At 40.6% G+C, this 20,564-nt stretch overlaps 2 protein-coding genes across 2 annotated transcripts in view; one reads left to right on the top strand and one right to left on the bottom strand.

The window, feature by feature from the left end:
• LOC137439471 (dachshund homolog 1) overlaps window positions 1-7,111 on the top strand; it is a gene marked incomplete in the record, with an annotated part of 165,664 nt that extends 158,553 nt beyond the window's left edge. Inside the window, 4 exon segments of the mRNA XM_068135240.2 lie at window positions 745-892; window positions 5,680-5,844; window positions 5,992-6,090; window positions 6,276-7,111. Of these exon segments, the coding sequence (XP_067991341.2) occupies window positions 745-892; window positions 5,680-5,844; window positions 5,992-6,090; window positions 6,276-6,313 (450 nt within the window).
• Window positions 1-20,564, bottom strand: part of CHM (CHM Rab escort protein) — a 1,037,168-nt gene that overhangs the window by 282,841 nt on the left and 733,763 nt on the right. The window lies entirely within an intron of this gene.

Here is a 20,564-nt window from a genome sequence, read left to right as displayed (position 1 = left end):
TCCTCGTACAACCTTTATCCGTCAGTGTACTGGTTGGATCACTGGAGAGGGGTTTCTTACAGAAGACACAGTCGATATCACCCATGTTGCTGAAAAGAGAGGGAACTTAGGATTACATTTTATTCCCTGTGTTGTCCTACTATAAATGTATAGGTTCATAAAAATACAAAATTTGAACATGTTTATTATAAAATTAAATGTTAAAAAACTGCTTTTAAAAATAAAAATAAAACCTTAAACAATCATAAATTAAATATAATACGACTTACATTCACAATGACCACAGCGTTTAACTGTCCTCAGCACACTGATCAAATCTCTCACTGCAAGCGTCACTCCACCTCTCGTTCACGGCTCTCGTTAAATCTGAAAATAAAGTATGATCCACTCATTATAATTGAGTATAATTTTATGTATTTGTTCAGAGGATCGACAGGTTTCAGAAAAATATCTTTTTTTTCTCTTGCAATTAGTGGTGGGTTAGGGGTAAAAGTTCGCTAGAATGACTGGACTATATCAGTGGGATACAAAACATAAACTCTTCACCCTGGTGGAAGTGCGCTCTCTAGCGAGGATCGTTATAGCTCATTTTTGCTGTCTTTGATTGCGTAACTGTGTGTTGTTGCGTAATTGCGCAATTGCGTAATTGTGTGTCTGTGATCGTCCATGTTGCACTCGTTTAAACATCGTTTGCATAACTTCACGGTGACCAGTAGCACTGTGACCTTTTGTGGTGCATTTCAGGGTCTGGTGAGGTTGGCGGGCGAGTCCTGGCGCGCTCAGGACAAGGCCGCACAGCTAGAGCAGGCCGAGCTGAGGCTGGAGCTTCTGCGGGAGCGTGAATTGCGCCAGGCCTTGGAACGGCAGCTCCTGCCTGAGCAGCGAGCACGTGGTATGGTTTCCTCAAATTTATCGGCCATTTCTCAAATATTGTTCATCGAGTTGACCGATAGCTTAGCGGCATGATTTTAAAAATAATGAGCACACATGGAGGAAATGTTTCATTCCTTTCAGCTGCAGGACCTTCAACTGCAGTTGTAAGACATTGTAGTGCAATGTACGCTAAACCATAGACATCAAACTCTTGTATGGTTGTGTTTCAACCAACCTGGAGTTTGTGATTACAATAGTTGCTCCAGAAACCTTTCAGGATGACAGGATGGCCTAGAGAGGTACACCCTAGCCTTGCAACTGTATAGCTTGGGTTCGAATCTTGGCCTAGCTATAAACTGTCATCCTGATGTTTCCACTCATGGAGATTCATCAATGTGTGTGCCGTCCCTACGATGGACGTTAAACGGGCGTCCAATCTGCCTGCGTTAGTTGGTGGATGTTGAAGATCCCAGGTTGTCCATTGTGAAGAGCTGGAAAACCTATCTGCGGCACCCTGGCCAATTTTCAAAATTCCTACTCTAACCTACAAGGCACTCCATCAGCAGCACCGTTGCACCCTCTGCAAGTGAGGCTGCCCGCAATCATGTGATGCACACAAAGGAAGAAGAAAAAACCTTTCCTTTTGGAAAATGTGGTCCATATTTTGCAAGACTGAAGTAGCTGATACCAGCTGGAACAGCTGTCAGTGTCATTACAGAACAACCCTCATTTTAACTTTCACTTTCACTAACCCTAACCCTAACCCTCACCCTAACCCTAACCCTCACCCTAACCCTAACCCTAACAACAACCCAAACCCTAACCCGAACCCTAACCCATATACACTACACATTGATAAAACCACCAGGTACATTACTACTTAAAATGGATGACACCACACTGCCCAAAGTTTAATATCTGGTGATACACTTAGAAATACAAAATACTGACAATAAAGGGGTTTAAAAAACAGGCACCATTGGACATATTTACAAAAAAGTCAGAAAAAGTTGTAAATATTGTAGTTCGGAACAATGCTGAATGACTGGAAGAGAACAGCAGCATTAAATGGATAAAGGTGATTCCGCAGGTGGAAGAAAAAGAGGACCGAAAGAGTGAAAAAGAGAGCAGACAAATAAAGTGAATTGAGGGAAGGGTGTTAGGGCTAGGGATCATACAATAATTGATAAAAGGATGAAATGAGATGGAAGATGAAAGTAAATAATTCTTTTTTAAAACATTGTGTTAAATGTCGTGTTTCGAGTTATTGGAATCTCAAACTGGAGAGCAATGCAAAGTAAAACTGGAATGAGCAATTAGAGATTGCAGACTCACCAGGACTTGTTTTGTGTGGCAAATAAATGGAAGGGTGTACTAGATTGTCTTGTTGTAGAGGTGAAAAGGTCAATAGTCTGAAAAGTTCAAAACTTGTAAAGGTCAAATCTCAAATGGTCTGAAGGCCTAAAGGATCGAAATGGTCTAAAGTGTCTAAGGGGTATTAAAAGGTCGAAGGGAATGTAAAGGGTGTAATTCATTTTTAGGTAGTAGGTTGGAGACAGCAACCGCTCAGGGTAGTACTACCGTTTGGACTTACAAGCGTTAAAGTGGTGCCGGAAACCATCTCACACTCTCCGTGTCAGGATTGCTGGTCTTACTTTCTGTCTGACTCAAACTATCACTCCCAGCCTAGCTTCAATCTCTCTTTCTCGCAAACAAACATCATACACTTTTCATCATACATTCTTTCCTTCTCTTTTATTTAAGGCCTGGCCTCGATGAGGATTATATAGCCCATGCCTGGAGCCTTCAACATTAAAAAAAGGTCTAAAGGGTCAGAATTGTCTAAAGGTGTCTAAAGGGTCTTAAAATGTCCAAAAAGGGTCTAAAGGTCAAAGGGCTCTAAAGGGTCTAATGGGGTATATATGGTCTTAGGGTTCTAAAGTGTTATTACAGTCAGAATATAAAGGATCTTAGGGGGGTAAGTGTTCTAAAGGGTGTAGCGGTGTCTATGCGGTCTACAGGGTATTAAGGGTCTACAGGGATCTAAAGGGTCTTATGGGGTATAATGGGTCTTCGGGTTATAAAGGGTTTTAAAGAGTCTGAAGGTATGTAGGGGTCCAATGTAATTAATACACTTACTCACGTTCTGTGCGGACACAAATGGACAAACAAATGGACACAAATGTGATACCCTCTCCTCCGGCGATGGTATAATAAACCAATGGATGTGGATTTAAATTGTGATTCTATTGACATCTGCCCTGCAGTAGATTTGAAGGCAAGTGAGTACTACTAGTTCCTAGAATGACTTCTTTAATTCCCCAATTATTCCCACTTTCTTGTGGGGTCAGCCGGGAAAAAAAGTCTTTGACGAACAGGCTGGCCAGGCCGGAGTTCGACTTAAGCTGGCAAGAGTGCAATTTATCCAGGGTGCCGGTGATAACTTTCCCACTCTTCACGAAAGACTATGTGGAACCTTTAACATCCATCGAAAGGCCAATGCTGGTAGACGGATCTTAGTACGAGTGTCCTTACAAGGAAATTATTCAACACAGGAGGAGGCCATTTAGACCTATCAAGCATGTGCAATGGTTGCCAACATATAGTTGTTGTCTTCCATATGCAGCACATGATTGTGGGCAGCATCATTTGCTGGGGCCAAATGTCTGGTTTAAAGTTGAGATTCGAACTTACAGGCATCACAATAAAAATATTTGATCAAATTTCCACAAACTGATTTTACAATCCTTAAATAATTAATTAATAATGAAATTATTAAATCCTTAAATAATTATCATTAAGTAATCCTTAAATTATATAAGTACAAGGACGGGATTTGAACCTACAACCTTCACATAAACCACTAAGTCAGACATAATGTTCTTCCAATGGATGGCGAGCACATTGATGCATCGCTCTGCATGCAAAACACCATCTGGGTTGAGACTCAAACCCAGGCTAGACATCTCAAAGGCAGGTGAGCTAACCCGCCATCTCAAATGAAGGCTCAAACTCAAACATAAACTAGAACGCCACTCAGTAGAGCGCATACTCCCGCCATGGGTCAAGTTGGAATAATACGTTTTGTTTAACATCCCCTCTCCCCAAAACAATAAATGAAAAGGAAAGTAGGCCCTAACTGTCAGATAATTTATTTTGATATATCTCGGAATTAGAGGAGAAAAACATCATTTAAGAATAAGAATAAAAGCTTTAATGCAGTAAAACAGAAAAAAAAATTCCCCAAAAAATTCCCAAAAAAATTCCTGGATCCGGAATAATATCCTGAGCTTCACCAAAAACTAACCAATTCTTCCTTATCCCAAGGGCAAACATCCCACCAACTTTCATCCAAATCCGTTCAGAACTTTTCCAGATATCTTGTTCACAAACACACGAACATACGAACACACACACGCGCACACACACACACACACACACACACACACACACACACACACACACACACACACACACACAGACACGATCGAATGCATTACTCCCTAGCGGGAGTAATTAACAAGTAGAGCTATATTCAAAGTACACCACCCCCATGCCAAATAAATAAATAACATATCCTCCAGCATGCAACATTACCGGGGCACCTTCGGCACACAGCGATTCCGCCGTCCAGCACATGGAGTCGGAATTGGGAGGGAGCAGTGTAAAATAATTGATTGATTAAGTTATTAATTGTGAAATTTAAATTAATAAACAACCGTAAAATAATAAATTTATTAATCAAATGACTAATAGCATACCTAACCCACCACTGTTTCATCCGAATCTGTAACTTTTTAAAAAATAATTAATTAATTAATCGGAAAATTTAATAATTGATTAATCAATAAATCAAAAGCAAATACAGGTATCAGTTTCCTAGCTCAAAAGGCACCTGAGATATTGCCCAGATGAGAAAGAAAATAATTAAGTAAATAATCAATTAATTGATTAATTACTTAATAATTTTCTATTTTCTTTTATTTTCTAAATTATTATAAAAATTAATTATAAGAAATTATAAAAATAGTTTCCTCAATTAATTGATTGACCAAAAAAATAAATAAAAATACCGTTTTTGCCAGAGCATGTGCTTACTATTGTGCCTAAATTTCAGCTTCCTAGCTCAAAGGAGAACTGAGATATCGCCCGGACAAACAAACAAACAAGGAAGAAAGAAAACAAATGGAGTGAAAACTGAGTATGCCCTTTCGGCATGCGTCATCGCCAGGCCCCCTTCGGCTCACGGCGATGACGTCGTGCAGCGTATGGAGATGGAATCGGGAGAGACGGAGTACAACAAAAGATAAATTCTTGCCAATTCAGATTTTTATCATTTCAAATGGTCTTTGGAACGTATCTATTCAAACTTGCATAGTTGACCTCATCTATCCTCTTATGGCCTTATTCTAGTGATGCTTAACAACAGTATTTTATTACCTATTGGCTGCTAGATAACTTACCGTCTCTGGCCTAGTCTTAATCACCACTGCCGCTGGCTTATTTACTGCGAGGAATTGATGGAGGAAAAGAAAAAAGGAATTTGGATAAAAGTAGGAATAAAAAGGGGAAAGGAAATGCATGATGCATACGACGTGGCCTGTAGAGGAGGTTGGTTGCAGGTCAAGGATAGAGGATTACCCAAATTTTGTGTGCACAGTATGTCGGAGGCCACATTGCGTAGGTCCTTCATTGCAGAATCTTTCACATCCATAAAGATTGTGTTGTATCAATCGAGTTTTTCTAATGTCTAGCTTTACCTTTCACACTATTAAAATCCTATCTTTCCAATTTTATTTTTCTCAGGTCTTCTTCAAAAGCGTCTGAAAAAGGAGAAGCGTGCCAAGCGGAGGCTGCAAGAGGCTCTGGAGTTGGAAGTGCAAAGACGAAGCCAGGCCGAGCAGGCCTTAACGCAAGTGGCCTGCACGGATGCACTGCAAGGCCTCGCGGATAACAGTCATCATGGATATGGTATGAACCTGCCACCTTTAAAAAGATTATCCCGGCCATGCCACGCCGCCATTATTATCAAACCGTCAATGCACCTTTCACTTCATCTTCATGCATCATGGGTCGCACGGGCGGTGATATCATGTTCCTTTTCATTTCACCCTTCAGTTGAGTCCGGCCCAGAGGAGCGGCTCTCTTGTCCCGTGGAGTCGTTAAACAATGAGATTGAATCAAGCACGCGATCAGAGAGTGACCGGAACATGCAAGGTAAACGAAATGCTCAAATTCCTGTACACTCCGGAAGTTGCTACATTGGAGCTAACCCAAGCAAGTCACGGTGGAGTGACCAGAAAATTGTAAAGAGATAGCGCTATGTTTTGAGGAGATTGCTTCATTGTGTGTACGTGTCTGTACGTTTGACCAAGAGTTTGGTTTTCTTGCTTGTCCTGCAGATACATGTCTGTTCTACAAGAAACCCACTCTTTACTGAGGCAAATAAACAGCAAAGGACTTGAGAAACGAAGGCGAACAGTTTGAAACGACGACTGTGGAGATGGATGAGGGAACGTCGATGAAGGATGAAAAACGCTTTCGCGGAGTTCAGGCCAATGAGATAATTTTGGAATTAAGGATGTAAGTTGGACATTATGAAATAACATTCAGTATTCAGGTTCATCATCTCTTCAATCCTCAGATGCTTGATGAGAGGGTGAAGGTAGAGACTGAGAGAGGTCTGGAAGGTAAATAGTTGCGGGTTTATGGATTTTTTTTTTAAATACCACATTTTTATTTATAAAACACAGTCCTTGTAAATAAAAACAACCCCCGATCAAAAACAGCAAGTGTAAGACGCTGTGCTTCCCCGTCCATGTGTACTCACGGCACCCGCTTCTCGAATCGTTTTCTTTTGTGATTGTCGGAAAGAGTCGGACTTATATAATATTATATAATGTACGTATTCAAGTAGCGAAGGGAGCGCTTGGAAAAGGAAAAGCACGAACGGGACAACGCGTGTGTCAGATATAGATGTGATGCAATTAGGAGTTTTGGATTTGTTCATCAGGTTCAGTTATTTCTTGCATCGCGGGCGTGTCACAGCAAACTGCAGCGGATCCTTCAAAGTGTCGCGGCTCAAAAGTTTATCTTCTCTTTTTTTTTTCAAAAACCATATCGGACGTTGGAGGTCGAGGTCTCAACGTTCTGCCCTCGTTGGTTTGTTCTTTTTTTTTTCTTGCCTCATGCGTATACAAAATAAAACTAGCATTTCTTACCAGGAATGCGCTTCCCATCTGCTTGCTTTCCTATCCCTCCGACGTGCCCCACCACTGTCTCCGTGCAACAGATTATAAAATTGTATTTTGTAATTCTATAAATAAAGTACGATTGTTTAAAAAAAAAAAAGAAAAATGCTGTATATAATGTTTTTTTGTCATGATGTTGCAATCGGTAATGGAAGGAGGGAATCAGACATCGTTATCTCAGCTCCGTTAGCGACTGTGCAGTCCTGTTTAATATACGAGTCGTACCAGTGGTAATGATGTGTTTGCAATTCTGATGAAAGGTTTTGATGTGTATTAAGCTATGATGTATTCATTATTTAGAAACAACGTTGTTCGGAGATTCGTTGTGAACAACCTGTTCACCATGACCACATCTGTGCAGTTCCTCCAACCGGCGGATGGAATTGTTCACGTCTCTGGGTCACAAATGCTTAGTTAGTGATTCATGCAATTCCATAACTTTTACCCTTACTTCGGATTGGCAGGATAGCCGAGAGGTATTCACACATGCCTCGAAGCTGTCTAGCCTAGGTTCGAATCGCAACCCAGCTACAAACTGCTACCTTGATCTCTTGCAGGTAGGGTGATGCATCAATGTGCATACTGTCGGAGATGTAAACAGATTGAATGTCCACACATCAAGAACAATTTTAAAGATTTAATTCTCTGGAGAAGATTCACTTGAATATAATAAGGATTACAACACAGTTTAACAGTACTATGCTGGCGTACCCCACAGGACTCAACACAAACATATCCAGCAAATTTTCTGTCAATTCGGCTGACATCACTCCCTTTATAGTGAATGAGGACAAAGGATGAAGCAGGGTCGGGCTGTCTTTGAAGTGGAAGTGTGAAGGGAGGGGGAAGATAGGGGGACGAAGAGCTCCTGATAACACCGAGTCAGACATTCTTTTACCAGTTGGTCAGCAAGAAACACAATGGGAATTGCATCATTGAGGCACCATGAGTTGCCAGTAATACGAGATAAAGCATTTCTCAAACTCCATTTCTTAAGCTGGTATTTACACAGTGCTGCAAATGAGAGATATGTAGATGCGGTTTCCATTACAAAGGAAATTTCTTCACCAGGCTGGCACCACTGTAGTCTCCGCTAAACTCAATCAAAACATATATTGTCGCAAGACAAACGCTACACAAAATAGTACAATGACTTCAAACTTGAAGGGAGGTAAGCATTTGATCTAATGCAAATTTGTGGTCAAAGGCCTTTGCATAACAGATCAATCACGGGGATGGCAGATGCCTGGTACAATGTGACCACTCATTCCCATATGTATCATTATGTATTTCAAACCCTATCACCATACTTTTCCTGTAAACTATAATGCAACATCCTTCAAATTAATAAAAATAATTATCACTAAAGTATTTCTACAATCATAAGGAATTAGAGTGTTTCTCTCACGAGCCCTGTCAATTAATTTGGGATGGGGAACAAATATCGAATTTCGGGATGCAGGTAATAACTTGCCTATTAGAAAGAGAAATATTTGGAAGTCCAAAATGGACTTCCACATTCTCCGGTTTTTTGCCTTCTCATTGGACAATTATCCAGAAGACCTTCTAATTTAAATCTGGGTTTCCAATTTACTTTTATCTAGGGCATACACCATCCTCATGGAAAGATTCAGACATTACTAGACGTCATCTTGTTCGTTGAATCCATCCGTTGTTGTCAGTTCAGTTTGTTGCAATGCTCTTTCATTCAAGTGATTCACTGCCTGGCGAAACAATTATATGAGGTTGTCTGCAATGACTGGCAGATGATGTGCCAACAGAGGGTACACCACACATTATCTAATTAGATGCATATCACTTCAACATCAGTCAACAACATAGTATCTCTGCAAACAAGTTTCACCTCATATAAATGTGCAAAATACTTCAGTTCAAGATAAAAATTAGTTTTTTTTTCTTCATTTCCACCACAATCTGGGGGATGATATCAGCATCATCAATGCCTGACATCTGCAGCATTCAGCGAATCTTCATATACATTGCTTTGCGGCAAGGTGAACGCTAGAATTGTCCCTGTCAAGTGAGACACAATCACTCATGTGGTTGAGGAACCAGGTATGGTCACCATCTTCTAGTACTTGTCATGCACAATCTGCCACATCTTGGCAGCACACAAGCTATTGTGCATTGAGTCACCAATATGGTTGTAGATGGGCAGGATCATGAAATGATATTGCACAGTGCATAGCCTCATTGCTACTCTCACAGCGAGCCTTAGCACATCTCCAACAAGGCTGTCGATGGTACAGCTGCCCTGCCTTTTCAAGCAGAGTGGGTGAGAAGATTTGCTGGAAAAAACCTGCTTGACCAGCAAGATAGTGCAAGGTGTGGACCAGAAATGGAAGGTGTATCGATGGAGGCTCTAGGACCCTGTATGTAGTTGAAGTGGTCCATGGCACACACCAGGAACATCCATCGGAGCCAGAGAGGCCCAGCGCAAAGAGGTGGTGCGTGACCATCCAAATAAAGCTCAGCGCAGGCCAGCAGCCCAATTCAAGACTCACCATCTTTCGGTAGTCAGCGGAGTAGCGATGTCATGCTGGAACATCAGGAAGGAGCTGCAGGTAGCCGGTTGTCATGCCAACGGGAGAAGCAACCTTGGCTATTGATGCAAGGGCTTCAAGACAGCTGCTGATGCGATGGATGTTTCTGACGTTGAACTGAAGCAGGTGGTCACTTTCAGCCCACATATGACAATGTGGTCCAGGAAAATGGTCACTTGAAACTCCTGTGAGAATAGGTGATATCATGTTATTTTATTTTATTTTTTAAACCATACTTATCAATCTTCCAAAGGAAGGTGTCTTTGCCATGCTTTGGAGGTGTATGCCAAAATTAACCCCATCTTGAGCCAAATTCGCTGATCATAAATCTTCAGTATCTCTTCCAACAGCAATCACTCCATTTCTTATGAGCGAGATGTCCTTTTCTTCCATTCAGCCACATCTGAGTCTGATTTCAACACACCCTGGACCAGGTAGAGTTTACCTGAACATGAAATTACCATATTCTATCTAATCACATGGTCAATTACTCCAATCATTTTTTTTTTCATCTTATAACAGCGTCACATTCAGCAGTTCTCTGTTTTCCCCAGAATATATGAAAGATTATATTTACCCTCGCCTGAGGAGAGGGTATTGCATTTCAGTCTGTTTGTCTGTCTGTTTGTTTGTTTGTTTGTCTGCACAGAATAAATATGATTTTCTCTGCAATCGTTGGTCTGATTGACCGGAAATTTTCACTATAGGTGCAACTCCACCTGTATAATTTTTTTTAATGATAATTATGATGTCATAGGTCACGTGGTTCGGCCGCCATCTTTGAAAAATCAAAAATATTGCACCTCTATACCTCCGAAATCGCTGAATAGAAAAAATTGAGACATGGCTCATTGTGACGAACTCTCCATGGGGAATAAAATATGTTAATGATGATGTCATAGGTGCCTCCATTATGACGTCATAATTCGACAAATACAAAACTTCATCCTATCAAGATGAAATTTCTTGAGCACCATGTCGGCATAAACTGGTGGAGAGAAAAAAAATGATGACGTCATCGGTCACGTGGTTCGGCCGCCATATTTGTTTCAACACAAACCTTAAAAACCACTGAAAATACATCCTGGTGAGAGTTTGCAATCTCTAATTGCTCTTTCTTGTTTCATGTGTATCACAGACATAAAGTATAAAACCAGATGTGTACATGTTTCAGGCATCAACATAATTAAAGTGTATATATATATATATATATATATATACATACACACACATTATTCTGAATCTACACTATCCATCTGTATCATTTTTTTTTCCAGTCGTTTTATCTCATGCTCCAAATCATCATAAGGCTCTTTCTCAAATATTTCTTCATTTGAATTTATATGTGCTTCCTCTCTGAGCACCATTTCAAAATTACCTAATCTTTTGAGGCAAATTGTCACCAAGGCTTTTATGCAAGCCACTACCACACTGATTGCCAACACAACTACCAATCCAATGAACAGATATTGGAGTATTTCAGCTGCGCTAATCCCATAAATATATTTTCTAACCATGCAAACACACCCCCCTTTGTATAATCATAGAATTTGCTCCCTTAACTCTTAGACATTTTGCTTACAATCGTACTTCTTTTTATTCTGAGATTTAACAATTTTTTAGGCTTTGCAAAAATTTTTTATGGATCTTTCTATTCATCCAATGGGTTTCCCACACCTGACAGCTGTCACAGTGTAACATTTTGATAGACCTTTGGAAATACCTTCCAAACAAAAGGATCAATAAATTCCATTCTTTATTTACCAAATACTCATCTACAAATTATGTATGCAATTTCAGTTTTCAATTAGTTTCACCTTTATGGCCGTAAAAGTTGCTGTTTACGGTCCAGTACCCTTTATCTACCAAGCGATATACTCCCGCCTTAGACCTCCACCAGATTTAACACACCTAGGATTTCTAATCATACAGATGCACACCCTCAGGACAATTGGACTGCAGGTAAAAATCTACTTCCTTTTACTTCCATAAATTCACTCATTATTTTCCTCATAGCACACTACTACCTCTACCTTATTTATTTATAGATCCATTGACTTGGAGCTGCCTTCCAACTTCCATAAGGAAGAATAATAGCTCTTTGGGTCTTAGTAATATCTCACTTAATTTAACCAGCATCACAAAATTATTCACTCATCATTCGCTTTCTTTAACCAGCGACTTTGTCTCAATTCCAAAACTTCATTTGGTGAGACACATGTGTACAAACCACTGCTCCTTATTGACTTGGAGCCTTAGCATGTTGTAGAAAATATCCAAGTAAGTGTTACTCCCATATAGCTGTTTCTTATCTCTATTTCTATGCAGCTAATGAGTACAAACGACACCGGTATGCAAATTTGGGTGTCCCAAGTTATTAAAAGTATATATTTCAGGTTCACGTAACATCACGTTCTGATTTTAAGCTACGTAACAGCGCGTTCAACAATTTGTAAATTCGTGTTCCTCCTCTGGTTTAAGGTTCACAATACATTCCGCTGAAAGGCTCACAGTAGTGGCTGAACATTCTCATTAATTCTTTCTTTTATGAGATTTATACCACCACCAAACTGTCAATCAGTCAGATTTTTTTATTATTTATTATTTTTACAACTAATAAAACCAACAAACTTGGTCCATTGATCAACCTGAATGTTTGTTTCCATGATCTAGTAAGACAAAATCCATCTTTATATGCACCAAAAACCTATGAGCAGAGACTCTGCTGAATTCATGTAAGATCCATTACAAATTTGGCTAATTTTCCCAAAGGCATACCATTGGATGGATGTCCTCAATGCCAAACAGGAAATTAGAGCTGTCTCCCTCGACATATCACGTGCCTTCGACACGGTCTGGTACCCCACCCTGCTCACCAAACTCTCCTCCTATGGTATTCATGGAAACCTCCACGCATGGCTTGCAGACTTCCTTTCTGGTCGCAGTAAACGTGTGGCCCTGAATGGAATTCTCTCATCTCCCCTTCCTGTTCAGGCTGGAGATCCCCAAGGCAGTGTTCTGGGCCCAGTGCATTTTCTGGTCTTCATCAATGATCTCTCCAACTCTCTGGAAAATCCTCTCTATCTCTTTGCTGAAGACTCCACTCACTGCCGCTCCACATCTCAACCCTCAGATTGGCGTGCAGTAGCCTCTTCACTCTCTGCAGATCTGGATAAAATCACAAACTCGTCAAACAAGTGGAACATGTCTTTCAATCCTGACAAATCTCACACACTCAGTTTGTCTCTCCGAAAAGACCGTCTGGACAACCCTCCCATCTACTTTCTGAACAATCCTCTCCAAGAAGTTCTGTCATTCAAGCTTTTGGGTCTCACTATCTGCCATGATCTTTCTTGGGAAAACCACATTTCAAATCTGGTCTCCCAAGCCAGTCGCCGACTGGGCATCCTCCGTCGTGCGAAGTCCTTTCTGGGCACTTCTGAGCTCGTCACCACATACAAAGCTTTCATCCGCCGCTCAATTGAATATTGCTCTCCCCTCTGGGTTGGTGCTCCTGCCTCACACCTAGCTTGGCTTCACACAGTTGAAACCAAAGCGTTCAGAATCATTGGAATCTCCCGCGATTAAGCTGATTCTGAGGGCCTTTCTCTCTCTCACCTCAGGCAGGTAGGTGGTCTTTCTGTCTTCCACTGACTCCTCTCCGGCCTTGCTCCCCCTGCTCTGTCCCCCAAATATTCCTGCAGGACACACAAGATCTGTCAGCAACCCTCTTCTTGTGAAACTGCCAAATCAAGACTCTCTGCTCACCTTCACTTTTTCATTCCTCTTTTCTCCCGCCTCTGGAACAACCTCCCCCACTCCCTTCAATCCCACTCCTCCCTCCAGGTCTTTAAAACATCTGTTCACCACCATCTCTTTTCTTCCCCCATCCCAAACCTTGATCTTTTCTACCTCCGTTAAAACACCCCAAATCCGCCTCTTTAAATCCCCAACCTCTTTCCTGAAATTCCTAGTCGTGTTCATTTGCTTTATACAGTGTACCCCTCCCTCCTCCCCCAGCCCTCCCTCCTCCCACAGATCTACCGACCTCCCTGTTCTCTACTGTTATTGTGCTTGTGTGCTTCCCTCCCCCCCCCCCCCCCCGCCCCCCCCTGTCTCCCATTCCCTTCATTGTATGTTTTATGTGTCTGTGCCTATTTTCATGTTTAATGTGTTGGCTCTTACACGAGCCTAAATTCTGTATACAATTTAAAAAAAAAAATTGTCCTGGAATTGGTGAAAAGGACCAATTTAGCATCTCCATCTGCTTTTCCCAAATGAGATAACCTTAATAATCAAAATATGTCTCTTATTTCATCAATATTTTCCAACAGTACCACGTTTTATATCTCTAAACACGTGTACTATCATACCCTTTATCAATTCGTTCAACCTTTGGAGAAATGCACAAACCCATACCCTGGTATCTACTCTTATTTGCGTCCGTGCTCTCATTAGTGACACAGCAAGATTGGTGTTAATACCATAAAGTCTGTTCAGATGTATGTGACAGTTACATGGTCCTACCTCTCACTCTTCCCTAACCCTCATTTATCCAGGAGTTCTATGTGACTCTCCTAGTGGTAGGTGTGACTGTGAGGTTTCACTTAACTTTCGTGTGAATGTGAGTGTTGATGCACATGTTGTATATTCGCAAGTGTATGATTGGTGTCACTGTTGATAGGCATCGGGTGTGAGCACTCCACATGTTGGAAAGAAGTGCGATGTTTAACAGCACAGGACATCGTGAAAACACCTATCATAATCAGTGGAGGCCATGATATTGTGTAAACACGAATTAGTTCTCTGCAGGGCTGCCATTGCCATCCTCATTTTCTGTGGGGTTGGCATTGCCATCCTCATTTTCTGTGGGACTGGCATTGCCTTCCTCATTTTCTGTGGGGCTGCCATTGCCATCCTCATTTTCTGTGGGGCTGCCATTGCCATCCTCATTTTCTGTGGGGTTGGCATTGCCATCCTCATTTTCTGTGGGGTTGGCATTTATACCGTGACGCGGGCTCGACCAATCACGGCGGTAGTTGAGCAGATCAAAGGCTGGCCAGACTCTGTTAATATACGGCACTGGTGCTAGTGAGATGGCATCTGGCCATTTGAGGTTTGTCTCGGAGCAGATCTTGGCCAGTTTGTTCTTCAGCACTCCATTCTGGTTCTCTACCGCTCCTGCTGATTGAGGATGATAAGGACAATTAAAATGGAGTTTTATTTGCATTACTTTGCACAGTTCGCGGACATTTTGTGCCATGAAGTGTGTTCCTTGATCGGAAGAAATTCTGCAGGGGACCCCGAACCGACAGATGAACTCCTTCAGCAAACTCCCATTCACATCCAAATTCTTATCTCAACTGAATTTGAACAAGTAGAGATCATTTGTTTTGAAAAATATTTTGAATTTAAAAAAATGCCGCACAGAACAATTAAAACGAAGTTTGGCCCAAGTCTTTCATGACTGGTTGTCCAAATTGGCTGCTGAATGTTTTAGCACAAATTATAGCAAACCAATCTGAATCCTCGCGGCACACACACATACTATCCATACACCCTTCTCCACCATGACCACCACAGAGGCAGACCAGCACGCTCGCTGGTCCCCTACTCCTGCACTTCACATCCTCTCGACCTTGAGTAATTTACTCCATACATCCAGCCCGTCAGCCCATTTATATGACCGTCAAAAAATAGGCTTTTTTTATATGACCGTCAAAAAAAAAACTTTTTATATGACCCTTTTATATGACCCTTTATATGACCTTTTATATGACCTTTTTAAATGACCTTTTATATGACCCTTTTTATATGACCATCAACGGTCAACAGTGCACACATTGATCTATTTTTTCAGGATATCATAAGGCTTTTTTTTTCCCATTTAGCCAGCGGTATTTTCCAAGCTTTTACAATTTTGACGGAAATATATATATATATATATATATATATATATATATATATATATATATATATATATATATATATATATATATATACATATATATATATATATATATATATATATATATATATATATATATATATATATAAATATATATATATATATATACGTATATATATATATATATATATATATATATATATATATATATATATATATATATATATATATATATATATATATATATAATATATATATATATATATATTATATATATATATATATATATATGTATATATATTATATATATATATATATATATATTATATATATATATATATATATATATTATATATATATATATATATATATATATATATATATATATATATATATATATATATATATATATATATATATAATATATATATATATATATATATATATATATATATATAATATATATATATATATATTATATTATATTTATATATATATATATATATATATATATATATATATATATATATATATATATATATATATATATATATATATATATATATATATATATATATATATATATATATATATATATATATATATATATAATATATATATACAGACAGACTTGGCATTTAATATGGAATATTTTTTTGTGGGGGTGAACTTACTTTTCAAGATGTCTTAGAACTAAAAGTTCATTGGAATTATGTTGAAATTATTCTAGATTTTGTTAATGTGACCTTTAAAATAAACAAAAACCACATTTGAGATTTCGAAACAAATAAATTGATCCTTGAAAGTGATGTAAACTGATATCAAACTCAATTCATGGACAGTACTGTGTTAAGCTTCTGTACGTTTTCCAGAAGTATGTCTTTTTTTGCACATTAGCCAAAATTTTTTTTAACAAAAACAAAAGTTAAATTACGACTGGGATTACGGACAGTAAAATTACAGTTCAGTACTTCGTGTAACCCCCACGAGCATTCAGGAGAGCACGTACACGTTGAGGCATGCTGTTCACGAGATTTGCCAAGGTTTGGACAGGAATCGCTTGCCATGCAGTGACAATAGTCTGCTGCAATTCACGCACAGAGGTCGGCTGCTGGTCCAAGTGGTCGATTTGACGCGTTAATTCTGCCCACAAGTTCTCTATCGGATTCATATCCGGGGACATGGCAGGCCACTCCATATGCTCTACACCACGGTCAGCAAGAAAGTGTTGGATCATGCGAGCATGATGAGGCCGTGCATTGTCATCTTGGAAGACAAAGTTTCCTCGAAAGGCTGCACGAGCAAATGGAAGCAATGTTTCTTCCAGAATGGCCCTGTACTTGAACTGGTTCAGGTTTCCATTCAGAACAACCAGGTCAGTTTTGCCCCCTGCATGAAAAGCAGCCCAAACGGTCACCCCACCACCTCCAGCTTGGACTCTTGGCACTATACAATCTTTGTTGGAAGGCTTCATGCACTTGTCTGCGCACTCGGACACGGCCATCTTGACGATAGACCAGAAATCTAGACTCGTCACTGAAGGTCACGTGATTCCAGTGTCCTGGCTGCCATTGACGGTGCTCTCTGACCCACTGCAATCGGCGCTGGCAGTGTTGTCTGGTCAGGCATGGCTTTCTCAGGGGATGCCTGGCACGATAGCCTGCTTGAACCAGTCGTTGGCTGACTTGCCTTCTGGATACAGGCACATTTGTCAGTTGCTGCCACTCAGCCCTAAGCCGATTAGCTGACTTGGTACGGCCATTGCGGACTAACCGGTGCAGCTGGCGATCATCCCTCCTTGTGGTTCTGCGGGGACGTCCCGGCCTCGGTATTGGAGTAGGGACACCCCTCTGAGCATTTCGTTTCAGGATCTTTGACACCTGACCTTGAGTGATGCTATACTGCCGAGCAATAGCACCCTGTTTCATGCCGTAATTTCGTAAAGCCACCACTCCATGACAAACAGCATTGTCGAGTTGACGGACCATCTCCAGAGGAAGCGGTAATAACTTTTGGAGACGTGCAGCAGTTGTTTTCCACTAATACAGAACGCAACAACCCTTGTATACCCGACGGGGAAGCCAATCATCAAATGCACCTGTCCGTACATTTTGCCACGCCACCTGTGATATAATCCTGTTGTTGACTTCTTGCTGCGACAGACAATCAGTGACATGGTTCTTTTAACAAATAAATCACCAAAGTGTAAAAGAAACTCAACAGATTGATATACTGAGTTAAGAAAGTAAACCCAAGTCAAGAAAAAAAAAAAATTCCATATTAAATGCCAAGTCTGTATATATATATGTGCAGTGCATTCAGAAAGTATTCAGACCCCTTCACTTTTTTCACATTTTGTTATGTTGCAGCCTTATGCTGAAAGCGTTTAAATTCATTTTTTCCCTCATCAATCTACACTCAATACCCCATAATGACAAAGAGAAAACAGGATTTTAGAAAGTTTTGCAAATTTATTAAAAAGAAAAAACTGAAATCACATTTACATAAGTATTCAGACCCTTTGCTATTACACTTGAAAATTAGCTCAGGTGCCTCCCATTTCACTTGATCATCTTTGAGATGTTTCTACACCTTGATTGGAGTCCACCTGTGGTAAATTCAATTGATTGGACATGATTTGGAAAGGCATACACCTGTCTATATAAGGTCTCACAGCTGACAATGCATATCAGAGCAAAACCCAAGCCATGAGGTCGAAGGAACTGCCTGCAGACCTCAGAGACAAGATTGTGTCGAGGCACAGATCAGGGGAAGCATACAAAAAAAATTCTGCTGCATTGAAGGTTCTCAAGAGCATAGTGGCCTCCATAATTCTTAAATGGAAGAAGTTTGGAACAACCAGGACTCTTGCTAGAGCTGGTCGCCCGGCCAAACTGAGCAATCGGGGAAGAAGGGCCTTGGTAAGAGAGGTGACCAAGAACCCGATGGTCACTTTGGCTGAACTCCAGAGATCCTGTGTGGAGATGGGAGAAACTTCCAGAAGGACAACCATCACTGCAACTCTCCATAGATCTGGGCTTTAGGGCAGAGTGGCCAGACGGAAGCCTCTCCTCAGTGAAAGACACATGAAAGCCCGCTTGGAGTTTGCAAAAAAGCACCTAAAGGACCGAGATTCTGTGGTCTGATGAAACCAAGATTGAATTGTTTGGCCTCAATTCTAAGCGTCATGTCTGGAGGAAACCAGGCACCGTTCATCACCTGCCCAATACTATCCCAACGGTGAAGCATGGTGGTGGCAGAATCATGCTATGGGGGTGTTTTTCAGCAGCATGGACTGTGGGACTGGTCAGGGTTGAGGGAACAATGAACGTAGCAAAGTACAGAGATATCCTTAATCAAAACCTGAACCAGAGCGCTCAGGACCTCAGACTGGGCCGAAGGTTCACCTTCCAACAGGACAATGACCCGAAGCACACAGCCAAGACAACGCAGGAGTGGCTTAGGGACAACTATGTAAAGGTCCTTGAGTGGCCCAGCCAGAGCCCTGACTTGAACCCAATCGAACATCTCTGGAGAGACCTGAAAATGGCTGTCCACCAACGGTCCCCATCCAACCTGACAGAGCTTGAGAAGATCTGCAGAGAAGAATGGCAGAAAATCCGCAAATCCAGGCATGCAAAGCTTGTCGCATCATACCCAAGAAGACTTGATGCTGTAATCGCTGCCAAAGGTGCTTTAACTAAGTACTGAGTTAAGGGTCTGAATACTTATGTAAATGTGATATTCCAGTTCTTTCTTTTTAATAAATTTGCAAAACTTTCTAAAATCCTGTTTTCTCTTTGTCATTATGGGGTATTGAGTGGAGATTGATGAGGGAAAAAATGAATTTAAACGATTTCAGCATAAGGCTGCAACATAACAAAATGTGAAAAAAGTTAAGGGGTTTGAATACTTTCTGAATGCACTGTACATGGTGGTCCAGAAACCCTGGGCACATTTTGAAAAATGATACCTGCAACAAACAGCTAAGTTTATTATTGTTCTTTGGTGCAAAACAAAACATGATTACTCATAAATGGATGTGACTGCTTCAACATGCACAGGCATCACGTGATACACAACAGGGTGAGGTGCATCACGTGATATGGATCGGGGTGAGCTTCGCTCACTGTGCTGCACGCGTTTGTCTTTGCATTAGTTTATTCCATTGTGAATTAGACACCCGAATATGATGGAGGATATTGTGAGACAGAAAATTTGCGCTGCACGCTTGTATTCTGTGTCTGAAAATTCGGCTGAAGTTCACAGACAACTTGTCAAAGAATGTGGCGCCGACGCAATTGACAGAAGAACCATCGGCAGAATAAACAAGCAGTTTGATGAAACCGGCAGCATTCTTCCAAAACAGTCACCATGTGAGCCTCATATTGTTTGAACTGAGGAAAGCAGAGTGGTCATTCAACAACAACTCAACAGTAACACACTATTATCAACTTGTCGTTTATCAAACATCACCAACATAAGCCGATCATCGATTTGAAGAATACAAAAAAAGACCTTATTGCAAAACCATACATACCCAGATTATTTCACCAACTATCCTAGGATGATTTTGACAGGCGCTTTGAGGCATTGCTTGGGTTAATGGATATGGACAATGATTTGCAGAACAGGATCTTGTGGTCGGATGAATCCAAGTTTACTTTATCTGGTTCTGTGAATCGTCATAACAGTAGACAACCCACGATTTACTGTTGAGCACAACGTCCAGTATCAAGCTAGTGTGTCCGTCTGGGCAGGCATTTCTTCTGGAGGCATTGTTGGACCAATATTTTTCGAAGAAAATGTGAATGATGCAAATTACCTTCTAATGTTGGAGCAGCATATATTTCCACTCAATGATGGCCAAATGTAGTTCATGCATGATGGTGCGCCTGCTCATTTCCTGCCAGTGTATGCCAGGCCCTTGATTTGAACTTTACAGACAAATGGATTGGCCGTCGTGGT

This window comes from Myxine glutinosa, chromosome 14, assembly GCF_964187855.1.
Source record: "Myxine glutinosa chromosome 14, kmMyxGlut1.1, whole genome shotgun sequence".
Taxonomy (NCBI): domain Eukaryota; kingdom Metazoa; phylum Chordata; class Myxini; order Myxiniformes; family Myxinidae; genus Myxine; species Myxine glutinosa.
Note: the sequence above shows the minus strand (reverse complement) of the source record. Positions and strands in the feature narration are given on the sequence as shown.